Raw genomic sequence first — 24,528 nt, forward strand, 5'->3', positions numbered from 1 at the left:
TAAGCGGATTTTTTTCTGAGGAAGTCTTGTCTTCAATGCCAACGCCAGCTTTTCGGGGGGATGCAGATCTCCGGGTCCAGGATGTTCTGGAACAGTGGTCTGTTAGGAAACCTCCATCCAATTCAATCTGTTGGAACTGAGGGCCTTCTTTTGGGCTCTACGTACTGGACCCCTCTTTTCTGGGGTCGGTCGGCTCGGTTTCAGTCCAACAGTTCTACGGCCATCGCCTCCTTGTCTCTCCAGTGTGGAACCAAGAGCCAGGCGGTTTGTTTCTGAGGCCTCCTGTTTTAACCACAAAGTTCTTCTGTAGTGGCCAGGTGCAAGGATCCTCGGGCGTTGTGTCCGACACTCATGAAATTCCCTGGTGGGGGTTTTTAGTTCTGTATCTGTTCTTCCCTCTTCCCGTCCTTACTCAGATTTTCATGGAACTCGGGGTCGAGGGGGTTCCTGCCATCCTGGTAGCTCCAGACTGGCCTCGTCTGGCTAGTACGCAGATCTCATGGTTCTGTTGGCAGACGCCCTGGCTTGCTCCTCTGTGGGAGGATCTGCTCTCTCAAAGACCTTTCCACCTCACATGACATTTAACAACGTGTCTGTTGAGGCCGAGTTTTTTTCGGAGCCTGTTTTTTAGTCTATGATCAAGGCCAGGGAGCCTCAGTCAGCTAAAATTTTCCATCGCACTTGGTGGTCTTATGTCCACTGGTGCGGAACTGTACATTGTTGTCTTTTTCTTTGCCCAGGTTCCTAGCGATTCTTCAGTCTGGGTTGGATCAGGGTCTTGGCCTCTCCCTGAAAGGTCTGATATCTGCTATTCCTTTCTTTTCCAGTAGGCCCTAGTTTTCCTTGCTCAAGCAAAGACCTTTTTTTTTCCAGAGTATGGCTCATTGTGTCCCTCCTTCCGGCTTCCGGTTGATCCTTGATAACTTTACCTAGTTTTTGAGGAACTTCAGGCTCCTCCCTTGAGCCTCTAGAGCAAAGCTCGCTCTGTTTTCTTCTTGGACGATGGTTTTTTACTTGTTGCAATCACTTCTATTTGTAGGGTTCTGAGCTGGCAGCTTGCGCACCAGTCTCCCTTGTTGATTCTTTACAGGACAGGGTGGTTCTTTGTCCTCCACCATCTTTTCGTTCTAAGGTGGCGTCCTCTATTATCACCAATGGGAACATTGTCTTGCCGTCTTTTCATCCAGAGTCTAAGGACCCTCATGAGCGCCATCCAGTGCCTGGATGTTGTTCCGGGCGGCCGTTTTTTTTCTAGCCCTCACGATACCTTTTTCAGCACTGTGATGCTCTTTTTTGATCTTACAGAGAGCTCTAGGTATGGCTTGCCACTTCTAGGGTGTCCATCTCTAGATGGATTTGGTCTGTCATTAAGAAGCCTTATGGCTAAAAAGTAGTGATTCACCATTCCATGTAGCAGCTCAAGCTACCAGGGCTGTCGGTGCCTCCGGGGCTGTTTGACATCAGGCTTCTGTTTTGCAGGTCTGCAAAGCTGTTTCCTGGGCTTCGGTACACTTTTTCTCTAAATTTTACCAGATCTTTTCGGTGTCTTCTGCCAATGCCAGTTGGTCGTAGGGTTCTGCAAGCGGCAGTGTGCCGATTGTTCAGGACTGTCTGGTTTTGCCTCCCACGGGGACTGCTTTTGGACGTCCCAAGGTGCCGTGTCCCCCCGTGAAATATTGTGAGAAAAACTGGGGACACAGGTCCCACCTGTTATTTTGTATACAGGATTTTATTTCTTCATACATTTTAGGTTTGTTCATGGTTGTTGGTTCCATATTCGTTTTGTGGACTCTCTCCTACTGCTGTGGTACAAAACTGCCTGAGTGCAGTGAGAGGGTATAGCCTGTGTGGGCGGAGCCAACTTCCTTCATTTCCCTAGTGTCCGCCTCCTAGTGACCAGGTCTATACCCAAGGTGCTGTGTCCCCCAGTGAAACAACGAGAAAAGGATTGTACAGGCGAGACTTTTATATTCTGCAGCATAAATAAAAAAAACACATTTCCAACTATATAAACGGTGATTTCTCCATTTCTGTTGTAGCTACAACAGCTTTATATTGAGTGGAGCTGTTGGAAGAGTATTATCTATTACTCATTGTTCAATAGTCACTGTACCTAATCCTGTGGTCATTGGTTTTACATGACTATAAAGTATTGATCTCTAGGATACGAGAAGTGTTCAATAAGTTATCTACTTCAGTATGTCCTGTTAGTGTTAGAAAGCTGAGCTTTTCTGTGCAGTTTGAGAAAAGTCTAAACATGCAACATATAGCAGTTTAGTCTGATGAAAGCTCTGGAAGCGACAGGATGGCAAGCACAGCACAGTGCGGGTCTACAAAGAAATTTGGAATTGGAGTGTTGTTCTGTGATTAAATTCCTTACAAAGGAGGAAAAAAAAGCCTAAAGAAATACATGAAAGGATGTATAGAGATGAAGTAACTTCCTACTTATGAGTAAATGAATTAGGGATTTCAGTTGGCATGGTTTCCGTATCATTCATGATGTCTTGATGATGTCAAAGGTCAGTTTCCTATGGGCGCCATGAATGTTGATGCCTGAGCAAAAGAAATGTCGCCAGCAATTTACTCAAGAGAATTTAGTGATGATTAGAGAAAATTCAGGAGACTTCTTTTCTCGGATTGTCATGGGTGATGAAACTTGGGTCCACTACCATGATCCTGAGACCAAACGACAATCCATGCAATGTAAGCATAAGGGGATCACCAACTCCAAAGAAAGTTTGTGTGCAGCAGTCGGCTGGAAAGGTCAAGACAATAGTTTTTTGGGCTACAGAAGGTGTTTTATTACTAGAATTCATCCCATACAAGACACCAATTACAGAAGACACCTAGGCATCATCAATGAAGGAATTATATGAGGAAATCAAAGAGAAGTTTCCTTGGGAAGTTTCCGACAGGTGTGTTACTGCGTGACACAATGGCCACCTCACAAGTCTCGTAAATTACAAGCTTTATCAAGGAATGTGGCTTCATGCAGATTTACCATCCCCCCTCCAGTCCAGATCTGGCTCCCAGTTATTACTTTCTTTATTGTAACCTGAAGATTTCTGTATGGACAATGATTTCCTGATGATAATGTAAAGAGGCAGTAACAGGGTTCCTACAGCAGCAAGACGTCTCCTATCCTGAGGGAACCCACTCACTGCAGGTGAAGTTGACGTCAAGGGGCATTATGTTGAAAAGTAGAAAGTTCAGTTTTGCCAGAAAATCTTTTCATATTCATGTAGATAACCTATTGAGCACCCCTCGTAGATACGGTCACTTACCTTCACATTACATTAATTTTTAACTATAATGTTTGTTTAGATAGGAACAAACCCAAGCAGCGTGGACTCTGTGGACATTGGTAAAGATCAAGAAGTCAAGTTGAAGCCTGGACATATACTTTACATTGTAAATAAATTGTATCCTTACACAGTAGAGTTTGTGAATGAAGCAGAAAGCTCAAGGACAAATAATACAGCAGGGATCATAAAAAGTCTAAGTAAGAGGTCCCGCGAGAGTTCACAAAATCAATCGGAAATGTCTAACAAATACCCAAGAACTGAACCTGATGATGTACCAAATGAGAACAAGAGTAAAGAGAAGCCGCATCATAATTCTGAGGTATGGTGATACCATGCAATCTTTGGAAAGCTTTTATTTATTATTTATTTACTGTTTGTCTGAATACATACATATATATTGCTTGTTATAAAAACTACTTTTCTTAATTGCAGAAATATGTACAGTCTTATGAAAAAGTTTGGGCACCCCTATTAATCTTAATCATTTTTAGTTCTAAATATTTTGGTATTTGCAACAGCCATTTCAGTTTGATATATCTAATAACTGATGGACACAGTAATATTTCAGGATTGAAATGAGGTTTATTGTACTAACAGAAAATGCGCAATATGCATTAAACCAAAATTTGACCGGTGCAAAAATATGGGCACCTCAACAGAAAAGTGACATTAATATTTAGTACATCCTCCTTTTGCAAAGATAACAGCCTCTAGTCGCTTCCTGTAGCTTTTAATCAGTTCCTGGATCCTGGATAAAGGTATTTTGGACAAACAATTCAAGTTCAGTTAAGTTAGATGGTCGCCGAGCATGGACAGCCCGCTTCAAATCATCCCACAGATGTTCAATGATATTCAGGTCTGGGGACTGAGATGCCCATTCCAGAACATTGTAATTGTTCCTCTGCATGAATGCCTGAGTTGATTTGGAGCAGTGTTTTGGATCATTGTCTTGCTGAAATATCCATCCCCGGCGTAACTTCAACTTCGTCACTGATTCTTGAACATTATTCTCAAGAATCTGCTGATACTGAGTGGAATCCATGAGACCCTCAACTTTAACAAGATTCCCGGTGCCGGCATTGGCTACACAGCCCCAAAGCATGATGGAACCTCCACCAAATTTTACAGTGGGTAGCAAGTGTTTTTCTTGGAATGCTGTTTCTTTTTGGACGCCATGCATAACGCCTTTTTTTATAACCAAACAACTCAATGTTTGTTTCCAAAATGAAGTTGGCTTCTCCAAATGTGCTTTTTCATACCTCAGGCAACTCTATTTGTGGCGTACGTGCAGAAACGGCTTCTTTCTCATCACTCTCCCATACAGCTTCTCCTTGTGCAAAGTGCGCTGTATTGTTACCGATGCACAGTGACACCATCTGCAGCAAGATGATGCTGCAGCTCTTTGGAGGTGGTCTGTGGATTGTCCTTGACTGTTCTCACCATTCTTCTTCTCTGCCTTTCTGATATTTTTCTTGGCCTGCCACTTCTGGGCTTAACAAGAACTGTCCCTGTGGTCTTCCATTTCCTTACTATGTTCCTCACAGTGGAAACTGACAGGTTAAATCTCTGAGACAACTTTTTGTATCCTTCCCCTGAACAACTATGTTGAACAATCTTTGTTTTCAGATCATTTGAGAGCGGGTTGTCCATGTTCGGCGACCATCAAACTTAACTGAACTTGAATTGTTTTGTAGAAAGAAATGGTCCAAAATCCCTTCATCCAGGATCCAGGAACTGATTAAAAGCTACAGGAAGCGACTAGAGGCTGTTATCTTTGCAAAAGGAGGATGTACTAAATATTAATGTCACTTTTCTGTTGAGGTGCCCATACTTTTGCACCGGTCAAATTTTGGTTTAATGCATATTGCGCATTTTCTGTTAGTACAATAAACCTAATTTCAATCCTGAAATATTACTGTGTCCATCAGTTATTAGATATATCAAACTGAAATGGCTGTTGCAAACACCAAAATATTTAGAACTAAAAATGATTAAGATTAATAGGGGTGCCCAAACTTTTTCATAGGACTGTATGTATTTTAGCTGTAAGCTAATGGTCATCAACATGAAATGTTCTGGTTTACAGTCATAGTAAAAATATTCTACTTAGCTGAACTGCATAGTATATGTGCTACCCATTGCTGCAATCAAGAATAGTATGCACCTTAATACTACTAATAATAAGCAATAATATTAATAATTAATATTAATAAGCCATGTGTGAACTGAGCCTCACAAGAATAAAGTCAAGGAGCATGCCACACGATCCATTTAGCCATTTGGTGTAGTGAAAAAATGCTGATTTAAACTGGTCACGCGTTCTGTGGGGTGTACTTTTACATTCCAAATAGAACAGTAGTGAACCATGCAGAATACCATAGTATTTTAACAGCAAAGACAGTGCAATTTGGTTTTTAGCTGCATGGCTTCTACAGGTCAAACAAATTCAATTCACAGTGAAACCATTTGTCACATTTGTGCACCCTAGGAGTTGTTTGGGCAGGATATTAGGGGTCATTTTCTGGATATTTAGATTAATTGAAGCATTTACTCTATAGATTCTATATATTTTTTTGAAAGGCTGAAAGAGTCATAAAAACACACAAGAAATGTTATACTTGTCTCCAATGACCCCATGTAGCCGCCCTTTTTTTAATTGTTTTGATTAACTGTTACACATATTAACATAAATGTGTATGTATGTGTGTGTGTGCATATATATATATATATATATATATATATATATATATATATATATATATATATATATATATATATACAGCAGTAGTTACCCCCACCCGAGCAAGAATTTCTGCCTTTAATTTGTCATAGTCCTGGACATCTTGCTGGCAGAGGTCATAATAGGCCTTCTGGGGTTCACCAGTCAAATAGGGTGCGATGACATCTGCCCAGTCAGCAGCTGGCAGTTTCTCCAGTTCAGCCACTCTCTTAAACACAGTCGGGAAGGCCTCCACGTCATCATCTGGGGTCATGTTTTGCAAAGCTCTTTGCACAGCCCACTTCTCATCTCTGTGCTCCACAGGTCTTTGCGGGCTAGTGACAAGTCTCTTTAAGGAGCGCACTTTGCTCCATCAGCAAATGATTTGTTTGTTGTTGCTGCACATTGGACTGTACAAGAGGCTTCAGTATCTCCTCCATAGTCTGGGTCTGTATAGCGGCAGCAGCCTTCACCCAGGACATAAAAAAAAAAAAATTCTCCAGAAAGGAGTGGACGTGTCGTTGCCCCTAGCAACCGCTGTATGCCCGCATCCTCCACCAATTGTCAGGGTCTGGGGTTGCTAGGTGGGGTGGCCTAGACACACAAGTCCAGTTTCTTTAGTCCAAAACAAAGGTAGAGTTTATTTCCACTGAAAAATATAGTGCAGCAACAAAAGGTAAACAATACAAAAATAAATCCCTGCCCGGCTAGGCTCTAACTAAACATAGAATAGGTTACCTCACCTAGAATAACAGAAATCCAAAAGCCAGTAGAATCATTCAGGACACAGCTCCAAAATTATGACCTCTCTCTTTGGCTTTCCAGTCAAACTCTGCCAAAGTGTTGCTGCTGGAGCTGGCTTCTTAAGCCTCCTTGACGAGGAAACTCTCTGCAGCTCAGTTGCTGCCGGAACATCCCCAAAATGTGGACTGGAGGGGGGTGGAATGACAGGTCCCACTACCAACCTACCTGTCATTCCTAAAAATTCAGCCCAGTACTGAGCATTTACCAAAATGCTCAACAGCCAAAAGTTGTCTGCTGAGAACAAACATTCCTGGAGTTTTCTCAGGACTCAGGGTTATCTGTGAGTTTACATACAGAGATAACAGAGAAGCTTTATCAGCAATTTCCAACTAACAGAGAGTCATGCCTGTGATTCTTTCGGCATCTCAGCAGCTCGCTGGGACACCATATTAATGAGCGTGTTCTTGGCGTTGATGATCTGCATGCTCCGGCGTTTCGGTAGCTTTCAAGCTGGCCTGCCGCTGAACTTGTTTCTTGCGTTGTGCCTGGGATTGTTCCGGCATCTCAGCACCTCGCTGGAACATCATATAATGAGCGTGTTGTTGGCATTGATGATCTGCATGCTACGGCGTTTCGGCAGCTCTCAAGCTGGCCTGCCGTTGAACTTGGGTCTTGCACTGTGCCTGGGATTGTTCTGGCATCTCAGCACCTTGCTGGGAATCCATATAATGAGAATGTTGTTGACGTGATCCCCCTCAGCTGCGCTTGAGGAGAACTCTGTGACTTCTGGCTACCTTCATAGCTGTCGTTGTTTGCGACAAATTAGATTCTCCTTTCCAGGCATGTTAAAAATTGGCAAATTGCCAATTTGGATTAAAGGTGTTTGTCAGCACTGGAGCAGATCAGATAATATGCAAAGATATCAACACACTGAGGGTTAAGTTTGTTTACACATAGAGATAACAGCCCTGGCTGAGATAAGGCTGCTTATAAGAGCTGTTTAATATAGTATGTGAAACTAAATTCATAACTGTCATGAAACTATGTCATTTACTGGGATAAAAAGTAGCCTATGTTTTAATCGAGGTTACAATATATGTGTGCCAAATTTCATTCATATCCATTCAGCCGTTTTTGTGTGAGGAACAAACATAAACATACAAACTTTCACATTTATAATATTAGTAGGAGATAGGATATATTTTTTTATTTTGTCTTTTTTAATACTATTTTTTTTTTTACTTTGTTGACTGAATAGGTTAAAGGCCAAGGACACTGGAGTCAAGGACTAAAGGTTTCAATGCAGGATCCAAATTTGCAGGTGCCACTTACTTTACTTATATTGTAAAATATCTTTCTTAAATTGCACCTTTCACCACCTCCAACAAGTCCAGCTCTTTAAATCATTTAAAATTCGCTGCTCCACTGATTCTCACACAGATGGAATTCTTCCTCTAGCCGCCACTGTTCCTGAGCAGTCAGTGCTGTTATTTTTAAAAGTGTTCAGCAGGGTGCAGAAACAGCAGTGTAGTGCATATTGCTGTCATGTAGGTATGATAGTAAATTTCCTCCTGTGTGCAGTGGTACACTTTTTACACTTTAAGTGTTCTGTTATATTTGGGTACATTTTTGGGATAATGAGAAACTGTCAATATTGTTGTGTATAATGGTAACCGAAGACAACATACTCTCTTCAGTTTGCTCAATTTCTAATCTGGTTTTTGTACTCTGAGTCTAATATACGCAGAGGCAAGTAAAGTTTTTGCTGCCTTCTCACTTTTATTGTAATTTAACACAGGTTTTCAAAGATGAGAAAGTTGTTGTCATAAAGGACAAATACCCCAAAGCGCGTTTCCATTGGCTGGTTTTGCCATGGCAAGCTATCTCTAGCCTAAAGATGCTGCGTACAGAACATCTGGACCTATTACAGCATATGCATGCAGTGGGAGAGAAGATTGCACAGGAGCATTCAGCCCAAAGCAACGCACCATTTAGGCTAGGTTACCATGCTATTCCAAGCATGAGGTAAGACTACTTTTGACATTTATAGCGAAAATTTGGCGTGTGTGAGTACTGACAATGAATTTCTGCACCTGTCAGCTTCTTTTTGCCACTGTCTTTATTACTTGACCTGATTATTTTGTGAACATGTACCTGTATGTCCAACCTCTTCTCTCATGACCCGAATGACATCACCCAGTGGTGACTGATCATGATGTGTAGCGGCCAGGAAAATTTCATGCAAGCTGAACACATTCCACAGTTTCGCCTGTGTCCCTGCTCAGCGTGTTCTGGCCACTCTCTGCATTACTGTTGTGGGAGGTGTTACAGAAAAGAAGTAGTGGTGCTCACATACAGGGATGGGACAGAAAAGGGAACAGGTTATGGACGACCTACTCTCTAGATGATGTCCCATGTCCAGACGTGCCCCCTCCCTTAAACGCCATAGTTTTTTCTAGATGAATTGAAATTAGGCAAAGTGTGGCCATGTGACAAAGATACAGTTTGAACAACTGGTACAATAGTGATACAGCAAGTATTTTGCAATCTTGAATGAGGGAGCATGGAGGGTGAAATGTCCAATTCTTTTCTTTCAAGGGTAAAACTTGTGATACAATATGTAACATTGTACTATTTTCTCCCTTGCTACAATAATATATTTATTTTACAGCCATATTCATTTGCATGTCATAAGTCAAGATTTTGATTCTTCCTGCCTCAAAAACAAGAAACATTGGAATTCATTCACTACTGATTATTTTTTGGATTCTAAAGGTAAGAATCAGTTTATGTTTTGCGGCCTCTGTAAACCTCAATAATTGGCATTGTATTTTTTAAAGCCAAAACAAGGAATAGATCCTAAGCAGAAATGGAGATATTTATACTTCTTATTTTTCTTTTATCGACTTCTGACCAGAAAAAAAAATAGATGAAAAAGACTAATCAAATACTGGAATGCAAACTAAAACGATATGGTTAAACTAAAGTCTGAACAGGCACTGGCACCTGGTTTGGGACCACTAACCGCCAGCATGCTGTTATGTGGGATATTGGGAGATCAAAAAGTTAAGTCACTTTAGGCCTCTGGCACATTGGACCAAGTGAAACCGAGGTCAGTACATCTTCTTTTACAGCACAGGCACGCAACCTTCAGGGCAAATTTAATGAACGTCATCGCCACCTTAACTACACATATTTCATTTTCCGTCAAACTGTGTCTTAGTTTCAAAAGTATTAATTTAAATATTGTGATAACGTAAAATGGTTCAAGCAGTAAGACAATGTTAGCAATGTTAAAGTATAAAATATTAGAAATATAAAGCAGAGAACAAAACAGTTGAAGAAGGTAAAAACATATATTATGGAAAGGGGTAAAAAGTAATGAATACCTTTAAGACATTCATAAAGGGATACGGGAGTGGGGGTGTAGCACCATAATGAAAGTAGATAGGGGGTGGGTGAGAAGAAGATCCTAACTGAGATAGGGAAGAGGGGTGAAAGGTGCTGGGAATCTTATCCAGCCATCAAAGCTGTATGCAGTATGACAGACCCAGGATGCAAGACCTGTTATTCCAGAGCGTCCAGTTCTTATCAGAAAGTGGGCGGGCATTTTTTCATGGAGTATAACAGTATTGACTCTTTGAATAATGTCAGTCACAGAGACGAAAGTTTTCCTTCAGTTGAAAGTGATATGAATTCTGGCAGTCATCAGAATGTATTGAAATAACTTAAATTGAGTATATTTAAGGCTTGCAGGTTCAAGGCTAAGGAGGAAAATTCTAAGTATGGCTATCCAAAAGCAGCAGGCATGAGGGCAGGACCACCAAATATGGAACATAGTGCCTAAGGCCCTGCAACCTCTAAAACAAAGGGGTAAGACCGCAGAGTAAAAGCTATGCAATCTCTGAGGGGCCAAATAGGTCATATGAAGGAACTTCAATGAGGGTTCCTTAACCCCTTCCCGACATTCGCCGTAATAGTACGGCGCTGCAGGGAAGGGCTTCCCGCAAACCGCCGTACTATTACTGCGGATGCATGGTGCGCACACAGAAACTGTGTGCGCACCATGCACAGCGGGTGTCAGCCGTAATACACGGCTGACAATGCCCCGTAACACCCGCGGTCGGAACCGGGTCCGATCGCGGGTGTTAACCCCTGAGATGCCGGTGATCAACATGACCACCGGCACCTCCGGGGTTACAGTGTCATATGTTCGTAGGGGGCAGCCCGGGGTCTGATCAGTGACCCCGGGTCTGCCCCTTCACTTACCCCGTCCTCGCGCCTGGCCGATCCTGCCGTAAATGAAGCTGTCAGCCTGTGCGTCTACACAGGCTGACAGCTTCCTATACAATGCAATACACGTGTAACACGTGTATTGCAGCGTATATCTATTGAAGCAGTGATCAGCCGATCACTGCTTCAATCCCCCATGGGGACAGGAAAAAAAAGTGAAAAAAAAGTCAAAATAAAAAAGTTTAAATAAGTTTAAAATAAATTATAAATAAATAAAGCCCCAAAAATCCCTTTTTCCCCATATAAAATGTTTTATTATGTAAAATAAAGAAAAATAGAAAAAAACATTACATATTTGGTATCGCCGCGTCCGTAATAACCTGAACAATAAAATTAAAACATTATTTAACCCGAACGGCGAATTTCGTAAAAAAAAAACGTAGAAAACCGCACAAAATAATGATTATTCACCACCTTTCCCTTACAAAATGTTCAATAAAAAGTAATCAAATGGTCAGATGAAAACCAAAATGGTACCAATAAAAAGAAGAGGTCTTCCCGCAAAAAATAAGCCCTCAACCAGCTCTGTCTAGCGAAAAATAAAAACGTTATGCCTTTCAGAAGATGGCGATGCAAAAACAATAGATTTTTTTCCCTGAATTGAATTCTATTCTGCACAAATAGCAACGCATTAAAAAATCATATAAATGAGGTATCGCTGTAACCATACCGACCCGCAGAATAAAGGTAACATGTTACTTATGCTGTACGCTGCACGGGAAAAAAAAAATGCTAAAAAGCAATGCCAGAATTGATGTTTCCTTTTACATCCCACCCAGAAAGAGTTAATAAAATGTAGTCAGTAAGTTACACGCCCCAAAATGGTGGCATTGAAAAGTACATCTAATACCGCAAACACCAAGCCCTCATATGGCCACATTGCCAGAAAATAAAAATAAAAATCTAGCTTGTACAATGTGAAGACAAAAACCCCAAAAGTCGCCAAATCATTAGGACATAAGTGGCTGCGACTAGAAGGAAATGTGTAAGCGGTGCGAGCGTTTTCAGGGGACACCCCATATTTAGAGCTTATGAGAGAGCATACACCAGCGCTGACCCCCCAGAATGCCCCTCTTCCCCGTCCGCGTCATAGGAGCTGGTGGGAAAATAGAATGGGATTTGGTGTACCCAATTTACTCCGCACAGCTTACACATTCACTTCGGGGTTACTAATGCTCACTACATCACTTGATAAATTCTTTGAGGGGTGCGGTTTTCAAAATGGGGTCACTTTCTAGAGGTTTCCACTGTTTTGACTCCTCAAGGGCTTTGTAAATGCGACATGGTTCCTGAAACTGATCACAGCCAGATCTGCCCTCTAAAAGCTCTTTGGCGCGCCTTCCCTCCTGCGGCTCGCTGTGCGTCCATATATTAGTTTACACCCACAAGTGGGGTACTATGGTAGTCGGGAGAACTTGCCTAACAAATTGTGGGATGCGTTTTCTCCTTTAACCCCTTGTGAATGTGCAAATTCTAGGGCTAAACGAAAATATTAGTAAACTAAATTCAAATTTGAAAATTTCACCTCCATTTTGTATTAATTCCTGTTAAGCACTTATAGGGTTAAATTACTAGGTATATGTTGTTTTGGCTTATTTAAGGGGTGCAGTTTTGAAAATGGGGTGATTTATGGGGGGCTTTAATACAAGGGTCTTTCAAAACCCCTTCATAACTGGATTAGGCCCTTTAAAAAATGGGTTTTGGAAATTTCTTGAAAATTTTGAATATTGTTGTTTCACTTGTAAATCTTATAATGTCCGTAAAAATTAAAAGGGCGCCTAAAGTTTGATGCCGACATAAAGCAGAGATCTGGGACATGAGATTTAGGATATAATTTTGGCGGTCTGACTATCTGTATGTAATGTACATAATTTCAAACTTTATAAAATGCATATTTTTCAAAATTTCCACCAAATTTACAATTTTTTTATAATTAAACACAAAACATATCAACCAAAATTTACCACTAACATGAAGTACAATGTGTTACGAAAAAACAATCTTAAAATCACTTTGGTAAGTTAAAGCGTTCCAAAGTTATTGCCACATAAAGTGACACATGTCAGTTTTGAAAAATCGAGCTTGGTCAGGAAGTCAAAAAGTGCCATCGGCGGGAAGGGGTTAAGAGTGACTGGCCAACTGCCTTTGCTGATGACAGTACAACAGGAGTAGGGGCTTAATGTCATGGAAACGGGTGTTAAGTAAGCCATATATAAATGAGAGATCCCCTCTCTGCTGCACAAAATAAGCAGAATCTTTCAAAACTAGTAGGGGTGATCTGGTGATCAGGATTGAGTGGGTGGTGGCTGTAGGTACATTACAATGAAGTAACTCGAATTTAGATCTGTTGAGCTTAAAGGGGTTGGCCACTTTCAGACCAATATTGACAAACAAATGTGCAATGAAAAGATATACAATTTTCCAATATACTTTCTTTATCAATTCCTCACGGTTTTCTAGATCTCTGCTTGCTGTCATTCATTCTGTTACTTCTAGAGGATAAAACTCTGACCATGGTCATGTGATTTACGGTCCATAGTCATGTGATGACCTCACCGGTGCACGGCTCGTTACCAGGCAGCCGTCTGAATATTGTGCTGTGGCTGTGACTGTATGTGTGTGCTCATCACATGACCATGGACCGTAAATCACATGAACCCTTACAATCTGACTTTCCCACTCTGCACTCTACCCAAATGGCTTTTATAAAAGTCTGCAATGATTTTGTGAAAGCTAAATCTAATGGTGACTATTCTCTCCTTATTCTTTCGGATCTTTCTGCAGCGTTTGCCACTGTAGACACTGACTCAGCTGACTCTGTCAGCCTAACAGATACTTTTCTGCCTTGGTTCGTCTCATATTTTTCAGACTGCACTTTCAGTATATCATATGTGGGTTCTGTATCTTTCCCTTGCTATTGGGGTTTCTCAGGGCTCAGTCCTAGGTCCCTTTTTATTCTCTCTCTACTCAGCCCACCATTGGACAAACCATCAGCAGATTTATCTTTATAGTGATAACCCCCAACTATATATCTGTTCTTGTAACATCACCCCCTGCACTACTGCAGAATACCAGTGACTGCCTCTCTGTTGTCTCTAATATCATTCACAACTTTTACAGCTTCAAGTGCATCCGAAAGACACATCTCTTCAGGCAGGTCTATTACCATTTCTAATCTAAATACTTCTGCAGTTAGGCTCCCTAAAACTAACCCTTCTGTGTTCAAACTCCCCCATTATCCCATAGGACATGATGCCTTATTATTAGACTGTTACCTTGGAAGCACCATCTGTATATATAAGGACAGTGTCTGGTCATTTATGTAATTAATGTGTAATTAAAATAACCTTTTCATAAAAATACCAATAGGAAATCCAGCTTCCGGTTACTCCATTAAAATTTAACTTTTAATATGTCAAGTCAACAGTTACATAAAATTTTTAAAAAACGCACAAGGCCCTATGAACCTCCATATGATGCCAAGAAAGGCTGACGCGTCTCGGAGAATAAATACAGTCTAATTAATTATAGCCCCTTTCCATTGTCTGTTTAATTTACATAAAAATGGCTGGTTCATGGTATAAGGGCTCGTTGACATCTGCGCCCAGGAGTCCGTTCTGCAGGTTTCCGTTTCCTGCACAAAACTGGTCAGGAGACGGAAACCTGCCGGCATCTTTTCAAACCCATTCATTTGAATGGTTTTGAAAAGTGTCCGGCCGTGAGCGCAGGTGAGCGTTTTATGCTCTCCGTGGCGAAACCAGACACAGAGTCGGACATAAAAATAAAAACGGTTTTGCCGCGGAGAGCATAAAACACTCATCGGCGCTCACGGCCGGACTCGGCATGACAGGTTTCCATCTTCTGCATGCAGAAGACAGAAACCTGAGAACGGAGACCCGAACGCTGGTGTGAACCCAGCGTCAGCTGTTCTGTCTCTTGTCATCCCCTATATCTTAGAGATTGTAAGCTGTTGCGAGCAGGGCCCTCTCTAATATTGTGTGATTTGATTTATTACTCTGTAATGTTTCATTTGTCTGTACTTAAACCCTATGATTTGTAAAGTGCTGCAGAATACGTTGGTGCTACTTAAATAAAATGTATCACTATTATTTTTCTTATTTTTCTTGTGCTTTGTACTAGGATGTTTCCCCTGCAGACTTAATGTATTAATACTTATTATTTTTTTCTGCCTTCAGATGTTATGGATATGGTACAATTAAAGGGCAAGGTGATGGTGAAAGATGGAGCCTCTGAGCTTCTGAAGTCTTCCCTCCAGTGTAATGTGTGCAAAATACAGCAAGCCACCATACCTCAGTTGAAGGAACATTTAAAGAAACACTGGACCTAGTAAAGGGTTGAATACATGCCAGCATGTAGTGATGGAGCCTAGAGTTTGGAAATACAGTATGAATGGATGCATATCTATTTTTCATTGGCTCATAAGGCTCCTATAAATCACAAGTGACCTGTATGTTGTCCGCAGGTTGTTAGCCAGTTTACGTCATTATGTTTTGTTATATACATTGTTATGTACAATTAGTAGTGAAAAATTATGTTTGGTTACTTTTTCTCTAGTGTTTCCTTCAACAAAGTTGCACATTATCAGGTAAAACTTCCAGCATGACGTTTGTCCATAAAATCAGGAATATATAAGAACATTATGCTATATGCAGTTTTAATTATCACTGTCTGGTTTAGGGGCCGTCCACACAATTTTCAATTTTCTGACTCCCCATAGCATCTTTCACCACCTCCATCAATTCATGTTCTTAGGATCTGTTAATCGGTGCCGCTCCACTGATTCCTGCAAAGTAGGCATCCAGAGTTAGTTTTGATGCCTGATTTGCTATTTCAGCTCTGTAATGTCAGAAGAGGGGTGTCAGGCAGGGGGTGCGACTCAGAGCTCCAATCAGAGGCAGCCAGTGTCTGAGCTCATCATCACAGCCTTTGTCTGCTCCTCTGACACCGCCCTCCTGACAGTACAGAGCTTAAATAGAATATCAAGCACCAAAATGAACAGTATTGATTGCTCAGGAACGGCGGGGGCTAGAGAAAAAATTCCAACTGATCCCGAATCAGTGGAGCAGCACAACTATTAAATTATGTAAACTGTAGAACTGGACTTGTTGGAGGTAATGGAAAATGGCCGCTTACACCAGGCGGGCATGTGCAGTCGGCTCTGCCCAGAGCCAACTGCGCATGCCTAGAAGATTGAAACCAAGGAAGTAAGAAGACACAAGGAGAGGGCATTCCAGAAGATGGAGCCCCCAGTGCTGTGAGAGAACTCAATTGCATACTGAAGAAAACCGAGATTTCTATCAAACAGCGATGCAGAGAAGACATCTAAAGGTAGGAGAAAAATAGCCTTTCTTATGGCTAGTCCTACGTGTTAGGCAGAAAAAAAGGGTATCCAATGATAGGATCACTTTAAATGAATGGGCCTAATCAGCAGGGTGTCTCGAAACTCTGGAATCTGTGACAAGATTTATCAGAACGCTTATTTTTAATTTTTTTTATTATTATTTTTTTTTTTTTATTGTTCCTGCTCTCTCTGCCTGCCATTGATAACAATGGTAAGTAAAATAAGGGTGGAATTTGCCTCAAAATCGGTGCCAGATTCCACCCTTATTGACTAGTAAAACTCGGAATATGTACAGCATTACCTTCTATGCAATTTTAATTACATGGTAATAAAATCTTGATTTTATGGAAAAATGTATTGCTTTATCTAAAATTAAAGGAGCTACAGATGTATTTGGCACATGTTGGTCCTATACTGATAAATTCTCAGGGGTGGATCCTACCGGAGCTGGTGGCGGGGTGCCAGCTCCCACTGCAGTCATTTTGCGGTTTCCGTTTTATACTTCCTGCATTTCTCTATGGATGAGGACTTAATTTTTGCAGGATAAATTGTACTTTGTATTGGTACTATTTAACATTCCATAGGTATTGGGAAGCTGGAAAATATTCAGAATGGGATGGAAACTGGATAGAGAAAACTGGATTTGTGCAACTTCATTTGTACCGTGTTTGCTATGTAGGCAAAATTAAATGTTACCTTTATTCTGTAGGCTGCAACAATTACCACAATACCAAATTTTTATAATTTTTGTTACGTTTTAGCAAATTAAGAAAAAAATCCAAAACTTTGAATTTTTTTTTTTAAATGTATTAAAATCTTGATATTCTGACACCCATAATTTCTTTTATTTAATTTAATATAATATTTCTATATATGATGCTGCATACGGTGTCTCTTGTGGGGCTAGATGTACTTTTCATTTATACCATGCGGGGGAAAGTCTGATATTTTGACAATCTGTATTTTAACAATCAAATTTGATTCAACCCATTTCCTCTACAGACATCTATTAGTTTTTGATTTTGACTCCCCGCCTTCCAAATGCCATAATTTATTTTTTTCTATTTTTCCATTTAGAGAGCCATAAAAGGGCTTAAATTTGCAGGACAATTTATACCTCATGATGTTATCATTTAATATTTTTTACAATATCCTCTAAAGCTTGAAAAACTCAGAATGGGTCAAATTGCGTTTGTGTGATTTTATGGGCTTTGCTTGTACACCTTGGATTCTATGGGTATATATATCCCCATAGAATATATGTATATACATACACACATAATGTATGTGTGTGTCTATGTATAATGTATATATGTGTTTTCTTGATCATTGAAGTGCGATTTTCTGAAAGTGTAGTCTGCCTTCCAGCTCCGAGACCAATGGGTCTGTAGTAGGACTTTTCCAGGTGGGGAGACTACAGTATTCAAGTCCTATTTGGTATGGAGGGCTTTGTATAAGGTAGTAATAAAAATAAATTAGCTGATGCCACATGGGCTGCTTGGCACTGGGGAGAAGGTGTAGATGTGTAGCAGCAGGCCTGCCTGTGTTTTCTCAGACCAGTATGCCTCTTCTATGCCCTCCACAATGTATATAGGGTAGGGTACGTCAATTACACCCCCTGGCGTGTGAAGCAAGATGATATAAATGATGATATAAATTCAAAGTTTATATGGGTGTGCAGTCACTACAGCAAGCAGTGTTCAGCCAAAGGACACAGATGAGCTTGCTTCTGTCAGCAGAGGTGATCCAGAGGAGGTTCTAACTGAGGTAAAGGCCGGTGTTCGCAGCCAGATGGAAAGATATGAAAGAGCTGTTATCTATGAGACCCAGCAAGGAGTCTAATGGCCAGGCTCAATCAATGAAGATGGCTGGAGTGTGTGTGGCAGTGCCAGAATATAGCTCCTTAGAGTTGGCAACATCCAAGGCTGATTAGTAAACACCACCACGGTTATGCTTTGTAGGTCACAGGCCAAGCCAAGATGGCAGATGCGATCACTGTCATTGGGTTGGTTTAGTGTTTGTGGACTGGACCTTGTGGGTCAGCGATGTCTAGGAGCAGGCTGGTGTCATGGTGCTATCAGTACTCAGTGGTAGGAAAAGCCAGGGGAGAGCAGAGTCAGAAGAATCGGTGAATGTGGTAAGTCCTTTGCAAACTGCCCGTAACAACTTCTGCATGTGTTGTATGTCTGCCTTACCTGAGGCAGGGGTTAAAATGGCTACCACTCCCAGAGAAAGGCCTCCAGAAGTTCTCAGCTTGAGCAGCTGTGTGGTAGCCACAATAATGGCGCAGGAAGAGCTGTCTGAGGATCTGCAACAGTCTCCCGCAATTCTGTGTTAAGCTGAAGCTTGACATTGTGGAATTGCGAGGGCCACGATATCCAGCGGCCAGCACTTGTATGATGACCAAACCTGAGGTGAAGGTCTGGAGACCTCAGGTAAGATCCCTGCAGGTGGAGATGTGGTGTAGGGTCACTCTGGGTGTATAATCAGGCCATTACACCACAATTTAAGCTGTTTTATAAGGCTAGTAGATGGAGCTCTGGGGAGATATGTCTACTCTGGCAGACATCAAGCCATGCCCCCATAACTTGTGTATTTATCACATGGAAATCTGGAAGAAATTATTTTCCTGGTGTGGAAGTCTAATTTCTGATGTCAACCATCTAAATATAGCAAAAATCTTAGATTTTTTGCAAGCAGGTCTGGATAAGGGTCTAATACCTAATACTCTGAAGGTACAAGTATCAGCCCTTAGTAGTCATTTTGATTTTGACTTGGCTAACCATCGCTGGGTCAAAAGGTTTTTTGGGGGCCTGCAGGCTTCTCCCAAGGAAGATAGATTCCATAGTGGGATCTCAATGGAAAAGAACCAAATGCTATGCCCTTTTTAGCCAGTTGCTGATGCTAATATCAAAGAAGTGTCCTGGCAAGCAGCTTTCTGTTGCCATACCATCAATTTCAATTATGTTATCTTATAGTACATGGTTCAATTCTAATATGAATATTGCGGAAGTGGATTATTAAATACAGTATTATTCAATTGCTGTAAAAATATTTTCTTGCAGTAATGCATCTATAACAGGGGTGCTCACACTTTTTGAGCATGTGAGCTACTTTAGAAACTGACCAAGGGATAAGATCTACTACCCACTTCTTGTGGGTGAGGCGGAGCGTGAGAGCAGGAAACAGTTCTGCGGTGTCTGCTTGTTCACCACGCAGGCTGAGAATCATCTCTGGACACTGGCAGGTGGGGCCGCCGCAGCCCTGACTGCGAACGAGTGCAAGGCCCCGGACTGCCAGTGTCCAGAGATGATTCTCAGCTTGCGCTGTCAACAAGCAGACACCGATCCCGCGATCGACCCATACGTCCTTCACAATCGAGCAGTAGATTGCGATCGACGTATTGGGCACCCCTGATCCATAAGACCCCTCTTACCTGCCTAAAGCATTTATTTATTTATTTTTAACTCAGCATGGTTTGCATCTTTTTTTTGTCACTGGATGGAATAGAGCAAAAGGCTGTTATTCTTTACAATTGCTTCCAGTTTTTGTTTTTTTTCTTTAATATGGGATATGGCACTTTTGCAGTACATGAATTTCTGATATGCAAAGACCCCACATTGGAAGTTGCAGCAACATTGCGTTTTTTCCCGCATCATTTTTCACAGAACGCTCTGGACTTTTTGCTTCCATTATACTTATACAGAAAATGCCAGCGTTAAGCTTTTTGAAATCGCAGAATTTTCGCTGCACATTTTTTTCATGCAGTGTGTGGATTGGATTATTCAATTCCATCCACTTTGCAGGTAATGTAAAATGCATCATCTTCGCAGGGCTCCACACTACCATTCTAGCCTCACTGTCCCAGATGCGGGGACGACAAGGAGGAATTTTCTCTCTTCACATTTCAGTAGATAATTGGTGGAAAACCCAGCAGATCTCATTATAGTTGTTTGGCTCTCCAAGCAGTCCCAAAGGACCGAAACCCAAACGCTAGTGTGAACCTAGCATCAGTCAGTTTTACTAGCACATGCTAAACTGACTGAAATAACGTGGTGCGAAAATGTTACCTCCACATACTGAAAAGTGCAAAAGAAAAAAAGAAACCACAGATACAAGTACTTTACTAGATATCTACCATAATTTAGTTATTATACCTATTAAGCAGAAGGTCTCAGAACATTTTAGAATTTAGGGAAAGTAAAACAATGTAAAAAACAAGTTTTTACAAGAGGCGTGCACAGAACTTCAGTAAACTTCGCTGTCTGCAAAAATGTATTTTAAGTTATAATACATATGAACATCATATATGATAACATTCCTCAATGGTGAGCTGACAGGATGACTGGCTCATCAGTGACTACCAAGTGTCAGCAAATAAAAGCGGGTGCCCACATGTACTTCACATATATTCCTTTGTCTGAAATCACGCCAATCTTTGGTATAGAAAGAGAATGTCTTAGTCAAGCAAGTCAAGCTTCCACTGAATGCTTTTGGCAAGTTTCGGAGCGATGAAAAGTTCAGTTTCTGAAAAAGAAAAAAAACAAAACATTTTTTCATAAATCTAAACAGAAGTCTCCACGAGCTTTTCCATGTACCTTTATGGCAAATTAGTAAATATTATTAAAAAAACCCACAAACAAGTCATTTCTTTCCTGTACTCTTCCTCTTTCCTCATAATCCATTCCTAGTATTGGCTTCAAAAGCTAAAAGTGAGTTGAGAATTCTATTCTATATTAGACTTAAGTAAAATACTAACAAATACTGTGGGGTAAGTAGAATTCTTAACGTTACCCATTAAGGACACAGTCCCATTTTTCAAATGTTTTTCACACTATACCTTGTATAAGGCTATGTTCACAAAACCATTGTTAATGTCCTATGATAGATGACAGCAACAGTCAGAGCCACCTTAGTCTGTGTCCATTCCCATTGCATCTAATGTAAACAACATGAAAGAAAAATGATTGAAAACATCCTTCATGTGTTTTTTTTTTTTTTTCACATTGGGGTGGATTGAGATGGACACCCACTGAAGGGGGATCAGTCAGCATCTTCGGACAGATGAGAGCAATAGACATTGAATACCGGTAGTGTGAACCTATCCTAAGTAGTAAACACCTCTTACATTTTCTTTGGACGTTATAAGGCTTACAAATCAAACAGCAATTTTCCAAAACCCATTTTCAAGGGACCAGTTCAGTTCTGGGGAGACTTTGAAAGGTTTCTGTATTAGAAACTTCCATAGAATGCTGTACCATTTAAAGCAAAACAGCATTTAGGATAAGGCCCCACGGGATGTCCCATGGCAAAAATCGTGGCGGCAACGCACCGCAGTGCTTTAAACAGAAAGTTTGCAGAGGTTTCCTCTGCAGACTTTCTGTTACAATTATACCTATGGGGAGACCACTAGTGTTTCCGTAGATATAATTGACATGCTGCAATTTTCAAAACCGCGGCATGTCAGCACCGCGCTTTTTACCGCAAAGTGAGCATAGGATTCATTAGAATCCCATCCACTTTGCCCTGACTGTAAAATCTGTGGTTTTTTCCTGTGGCGTTTCTGATGCATGGAAATCGCAGTGTTTATGTCTCGTGGCACCCTGGCCTTAGGAAGTTTGTAAACCCCTAGAAAGAGACTGCTACAGCAAACTACTTGCAATTACTAACTGAATTTTTTGGTGCAGTGTTTTTTTTTTTCTTCCTTTTAATTAAAAAAAAAAAAAAAAAAAATCAAAATTCAAATCAGGCTAAGGCCCCACATAGCAGAAAAAAAAAAGTTCTGTGGAAAAGACTGCAACAGAAACACTTTACGTTAAATTTCCCAGTGATTTTCACAGAAAGTCCGCAGAGGTTTCCTCTGAGGACTTTGTCCCTTTTCTACCTATACGGAAAATGCCAGCATGTCCGTAGATATAACAGACATGCTGCGATTTACAAAAGAACGCAACAGTTTTTGAAATCACAGCACTTCTGTTGCGGATATTTTTCTGCAGTGTGTGGATGGGATTAGCCAGAATACTTTCCACTTTCTTACTGTAAAATGCCACAGAATTTGCAATGTGGGGCCCCAGACCTTAATGCAGGGGTCTCAAACTCAATTTACACGGGGGCCGCTGGAGGTAGAGTCTGGGTGAGGCTGGGCCGCATCAGGTTTTCCACAAGCTATGCTTGCCGCAACAAATTTAGCTCCGCCCAATTTTATGATGACTCCACCCATTCTTATTCATTTTCCATGTGCCCCTACACAGTATAATCCTCCTACAGTCACCCGTACACTATATGTCCCCACATTATAATGTTCCCTTCCAACTGCCCCACAGTATTAGGTCCCTCTCCTGGTGCCCCAGTTTAAACTGGGGGAAACTAGAGGGGACACGAAACTGGGGCAGCTGGAGGGGAACATAAAACAGTGGGGGTAGTTGGAGGGGGCAATAAATTAATGGCAGCTGAAGTGGGACATGAAACTGGGGGCAACTAGAGGGAGACATTAAACTCAGGAGACTAGAAGCAGACATTAAACTGTAGGGGTAGGTGGACGGTGACAATAAACTGGGGGCAACTAGAGGCAGACAGGTCCCCCTCCAGCTACTCCCACGGTTTAATGCCCCCTCCAGTTGTCCCCAGTTTAAGTGCCCCCCTTCATCTACCCTCAGTTTCATCTCCCCCCACCATTTCTCCCCCAGTTTGATATCCCCCTTCATTTGCCCCATTTTATGTCCCCCCTCCATCTGTCCCCAGTTTTATGTCATCACTCCATCTGTCCCAGTTTCATGTGCCCCATCCATCTGCCCCAATTTCAGATACCCCCTTCATCTGCCCCCATTTTCATGCTCCCCCTTCCATCTGTGACCCCAGGTTCATGTCCCCCCCTCCATCTCTGCCCCTAGGTTACTGACACACACACACTCCATCTCACATTCCTCTCAGTACTACATCTCTTCATCTTTCGGCTGGCACACTAAGACACGCCTCCAATAGTCAGGTGACATCTGACATCACACACAGGTCCTTGAGTCTTAAACTTCAGCAGTACTAGTTTTCCACTGATCACCCATCGCTTTTATTGCTGTTATAACAGTGGAAAGCTAGTACTGCTGAAGTTTAAGACTCAAGGACCTGTGTGTGACGTCAGACGTCACCTGACTATTGGAGGCGTGTCTTAGTTTGCCGGCCGAAAGATGACTATAGAGCAGGGATAGGGAACCTTCGGCTCTCCAGCTGCAGTGAAACTACAACTCCCAGCATGCTCCATTCACTTCCATGGAAGTTCCAAGAACAGCAGAGCAAATATGCATGCTGGGAGTTGTAGTTTTGCCACAGCTGAAGAGCCGTACGTTCCCTACCCCTGCTATAGAGGGACATGCAGGGAGCTGCGCGGGGGCCGCAAGTTTGAGACCCCTGCCTTAATGTACAAAAATGTACTACAGCGAAAAAAAAACTTCACTAGCACAAATTTACATATATAGTGTGTGCGTGTGTGAGAGATATAGGGTTAGACAAAGGCAAAATAACAGAAAGTCAGTGACCTAAATTATTGATTACAATGAGACGTGGCAGGTATCACACACAGGGGACCAAAAAAATGAGGAAGGGGGGGGGGGGGGAATGCACAAAGGGTTATAAGAAAACTAATTCCCCAAAATGGGGTGGTTGCTGATCAGGGGTAATCACCATATCAGTAACCAGGAAGGGGAGGCTCACAGAAAATAAAATGAATATAGGACAGGTATGTAGTGACAGGAGGGGGGCAATACAGGGAGAGGATGAGGAAGTTAAGAGTGCAGCAGTGCCGCAGTGTTCTTGACATCTAAATCGCCACCACAGCAGACAGAGCAGCAAAGTAACCACTTTGCTTGGAAGCCCATGGCAGCTGGTATTGGCCGAGAAACTAAAATAGAATCATTTTTTCCTTTCCCATGTTTTACATCCACTCCTATTTTTTTGGCTGCCAATACATTACCATGTGGGAGTGGTCTTGTCATACACACCTTGTTCTGCGGGTCTTATTGTTTTCTGTTGTTGATAAGAAGACATTATGCTATTGGCAGTAGAATGGGGACCCAGAACCTGGAAAGAAAATGGCAAGATCATTTATTTTTAGC

General features: G+C 41.6%; 2 protein-coding genes across 3 annotated transcripts in view; one reads left to right on the forward strand and one right to left on the reverse strand.

Annotated features, from left to right (window-relative positions):
- Positions 1–16,611, forward strand: part of APTX (aprataxin) — a 30,844-nt gene extending 14,233 nt beyond the window's left edge. The window contains exons 4-8 of one of the 2 annotated variants that reach the window (XM_075283650.1): positions 3,325–3,624; positions 8,027–8,089; positions 8,567–8,793; positions 9,440–9,543; positions 15,258–16,611. In XM_075283650.1, the coding sequence (XP_075139751.1) occupies positions 3,325–3,624; positions 8,027–8,089; positions 8,567–8,793; positions 9,440–9,543; positions 15,258–15,409 (846 nt within the window). In that variant the 3' untranslated portion in view covers positions 15,410–16,611. The remainder of the gene's footprint in view (positions 1–3,324; positions 3,625–8,026; positions 8,090–8,566; positions 8,794–9,439; positions 9,544–15,257) is intronic. The other variant, XM_075283651.1, reaches the window with a different exon arrangement.
- Positions 16,612–20,601: 3,990 nt separating this feature from the next.
- The window catches only part of ELP1 (elongator acetyltransferase complex subunit 1), a 58,539-nt gene continuing 54,612 nt past the window's right edge, over positions 20,602–24,528 (reverse strand). Inside the window, exons 37-38 of the mRNA XM_075282808.1 lie at positions 24,415–24,493; positions 20,602–20,950 (exon numbers count right to left, since the gene is read on the reverse strand). Of these exons, the coding sequence (XP_075138909.1) occupies positions 20,883–20,950; positions 24,415–24,493 (147 nt within the window). The 3' untranslated portion in view covers positions 20,602–20,882. The remainder of the gene's footprint in view (positions 20,951–24,414; positions 24,494–24,528) is intronic.

This window comes from Leptodactylus fuscus, chromosome 1 (assembly GCF_031893055.1).
Source record: "Leptodactylus fuscus isolate aLepFus1 chromosome 1, aLepFus1.hap2, whole genome shotgun sequence".
Lineage (NCBI taxonomy): Eukaryota > Metazoa > Chordata > Amphibia > Anura > Leptodactylidae > Leptodactylus > Leptodactylus fuscus.